Source organism: Sinocyclocheilus rhinocerous, unplaced genomic scaffold (assembly GCF_001515625.1).
Source record: "Sinocyclocheilus rhinocerous isolate Xijiao unplaced genomic scaffold, SAMN03320098_v1.1 scaffold522, whole genome shotgun sequence".
Taxonomy (NCBI): domain Eukaryota; kingdom Metazoa; phylum Chordata; class Actinopteri; order Cypriniformes; family Cyprinidae; genus Sinocyclocheilus; species Sinocyclocheilus rhinocerous.
This window is the reverse complement of record NW_015625031.1, coordinates 17,273-20,207: the sequence shown is the minus strand read 5'-3', so window position 1 is coordinate 20,207 and position 2,935 is coordinate 17,273. Positions and strand designations below refer to the sequence as shown.

Here is a 2,935-nt window from a genome sequence, read left to right as displayed (position 1 = left end):
AAACTGTAATGATTTTGGGAATGTGTCTCATCATAATACAGGTTAATCTGATTGTCTTCTATCTACGTCCATCTATTCAAGGCTAAAAAAATGTTTTTCTCAATGGCAGGTGCACAAAGAAATACTGACGTCATGTGACATGAAAAAAAAAGAAAAAGAAAAACTGGTTTGAATTATTGTTGGAGGTGGTGTATTGTTTAACCCAACCCAGGTTTTAGAAAAGGTCCACCCACATTTATCAATACAGTCATAGACAAAATTGTAAGACCTGAAGTTCTTTCTTCATTGTATTCCGTAACTGGATTAAGCATTACTGTGTTTTGGAGTTTGCTGTGTATCAACATTTTGTCTCAGGTAAAGTTATTTTGCCTCATTTTATCCCATTGCGCTGTTATCACGGTTTCAATCATCTGCTTTTGATAAATCTAAATTATAAGTAACATTATTTTGTAATATATGTCATAACATTTTGTATAAACATCGGTAAACAACTGCTTTTAAATTGTTTTCCCAACTGTTGACAACAAATTCAACTAAATTTACTACAATACTTATAGAAATACATATTTCACGTGTATATGTGTGTGCGCAGGTGTAGGAGGATGCCGTTATTCACAATGAGGTTCATATTCTCATTGTGTGTTTCAATACTGCTACTGTATGGTGAGTGTTTTATGCATCTTTTTATACATTTTCTTGTGGCCCAAAAACGTGAAATGACTATTATCTTTTCAAATTAAACCATTATTATATTCTTTTGCTTTAAAGGTGAAATAATTGATGGACAATCAACAGGTAATTCTTTCCATTCATTTGCTAATAACAGTGCTTTTAATAAAACTTTCACTTCACAAGTTGTATCACTGGTTCCCATTTTGATCAGTAGCTTTTCATTAGACAAAAATTGTTGAGGAAAAACAAAAAGATCTTCATTAGCATGTTATTTCAATAGCACAGAGAATAAGCTGCATTAGCTGAAAAGTATTCAGTACTTCGTTATGCATTGAAATTGCTGGCTAAACGTAAAAGTCTGTTTGGATTGTTGTATTAATTGTTTTGAATTAGTGTGGAGAAAAGCAAAATATTACTTTTACTTAGTAAAATATAGAGTAAAAACTACAAATGCAATCAAAATTACCCCACGACTTAGTTTACTGAAAAGTGCAGTAATTTAAGAATTTAAACATGTTTTCTGTGATTTCATGGCATGAAAGTCTCTAGTAATCCCAGTCCATCCTGATAATGGAATTAGACAGGGTTCTTTAACAAACTGTTTTAAGTTACTCAAAATAAATGGATTGTGAAAAGTTTGTGCTGTGTTGAAATTTGCCCTAAAAGTTTTTAAAAAGTATGTTTTGAGCATGTCGCAATAGTGTATGCAACTAATGGAATGTACTAGTACGTCATAGAATTTCATCTTAAAAACCACATGCTGTAGGTGTGTGCATCCTGCCACCGTAAACCGACCTATCACTCATTTTGTCACAGTTGACATCCTGAGCTACACATTCCACATTTATTTTACATTTTCCACTACCATTTTATTTCATTTTCACTACCCTACAACAGTAGGGCACGTTGGGCTGTTTATATCCCCATTGTCACTGCTAAAGGAAAAGTGATGCTCAGTGTTTAGATTTCAACAACTTCAATAAGCTTAAGGAAATAATTTTCATGAAATTCATACTACAACTTATCTAATTTCAAATAGCAAGCAATGACATAAAGTACATTTTAATGTTCCATAACAGATGACCCCTGCTACAGCTACAATGTGCTGGATGATCCTCGAAGAGCCACCAACAATCAATATTCCTCTGAAATAATGTGTGACTGTGAGGTCAGCTGGAACGGCTGGTACCGTCTCTTCATTCAGGGTCAGAGCGTTCAGATGCCAGACACATGTGTTGATCAGGATAGCTGTGGCACTCATGCTCCACTGTGGCTGAAAGAAGGACATCCAGCAGTTGAGGATGGAGTGGTCACTCGAGATGTCTGCGGTCACTATGACAATGACTGCTGTGCTTTTCTGTCCAATCCCATTAAAGTCAAAGCCTGTCCAGGAGATTATTATGTCTATGAGTTTGTTAAACCAGCTTTCTGCTATTTAGCATATTGTGCAGGTAAATATAATATATTTTCAAGTCATAATTTTATCTATGTTTATTTGATTTTAATCTCTTTCTCCCTCTCTCTTTTTATAGATGTAACAAACATCAACACTACATATACGACTGGTAATGTAATTTTTTACAATCTGGAGGACTATTGTTTTGCATGTGCAGATCAGATTCATGTTTGTGATTTTATGTAAATAATAACTGTGTGTGAAATGTGCAGTTAAGATTTTGATTCAGATGTTTGTCATTAGTATCACTGAGCTGCTTGCAGAATATATTTGCAGCTGATTGTCAATCACAAAAATTAAAAGGAAATGAATTGGAGTAAAAGTATGTATAGCCTTTTAAAAATGGAATGAATTTGAAGGTCAAGAGAAGCATTAAAAATGTTTAATGCTTTAAAGGGGTCATATGATGCGATTTAAATGTATCCTTTCTCTTTGGAGTGTTACGAGCTCTTGGTGGATAAACAAGATCTGTAAAGTTGCAAAGACTAAAGTCTCAAATCCAAAGAGATATTCTGCTTCGTCATGCCTGGAGCTGATCCGTGCTGGTCGCTGAGGAAATTCGCGCTGTGGATCACCGGATCGGTTTTCACCGTGGACGAAGCGGAGTCCAGCTAGGGATCGTCACATGTGGTTGCCGCAAGCCCACCGGCCGCACCGTTCTCAAGCCCGCCCCCCTCTGCTCACTCAAGCCGGCCACCGCATACTCTAGGCCGCGGCTCACTCTAGGCCGCCAACGCTCACTAAAGGCCGCGGTGTGTGACGCTGTTTCGTTGTGAAAGCGAAACTACTTTGTTTGGCCTTCCAAAA

At 36.5% G+C, this 2,935-nt stretch overlaps 1 protein-coding gene across 1 annotated transcript in view; it reads left to right on the top strand.

The window, feature by feature from the left end:
• Positions 1-260: 260 nt before the first annotated feature.
• Positions 261-2,935, top strand: part of LOC107748169 (mucin-22-like) — a 19,858-nt gene continuing 17,183 nt past the window's right edge. Inside the window, exons 1-5 of the mRNA XM_016562875.1 lie at positions 261-354; positions 593-663; positions 769-795; positions 1,752-2,123; positions 2,205-2,237. Of these exons, the coding sequence (XP_016418361.1) occupies positions 603-663; positions 769-795; positions 1,752-2,123; positions 2,205-2,237 (493 nt within the window). The 5' untranslated portion in view covers positions 261-354; positions 593-602. The remainder of the gene's footprint in view (positions 355-592; positions 664-768; positions 796-1,751; positions 2,124-2,204; positions 2,238-2,935) is intronic.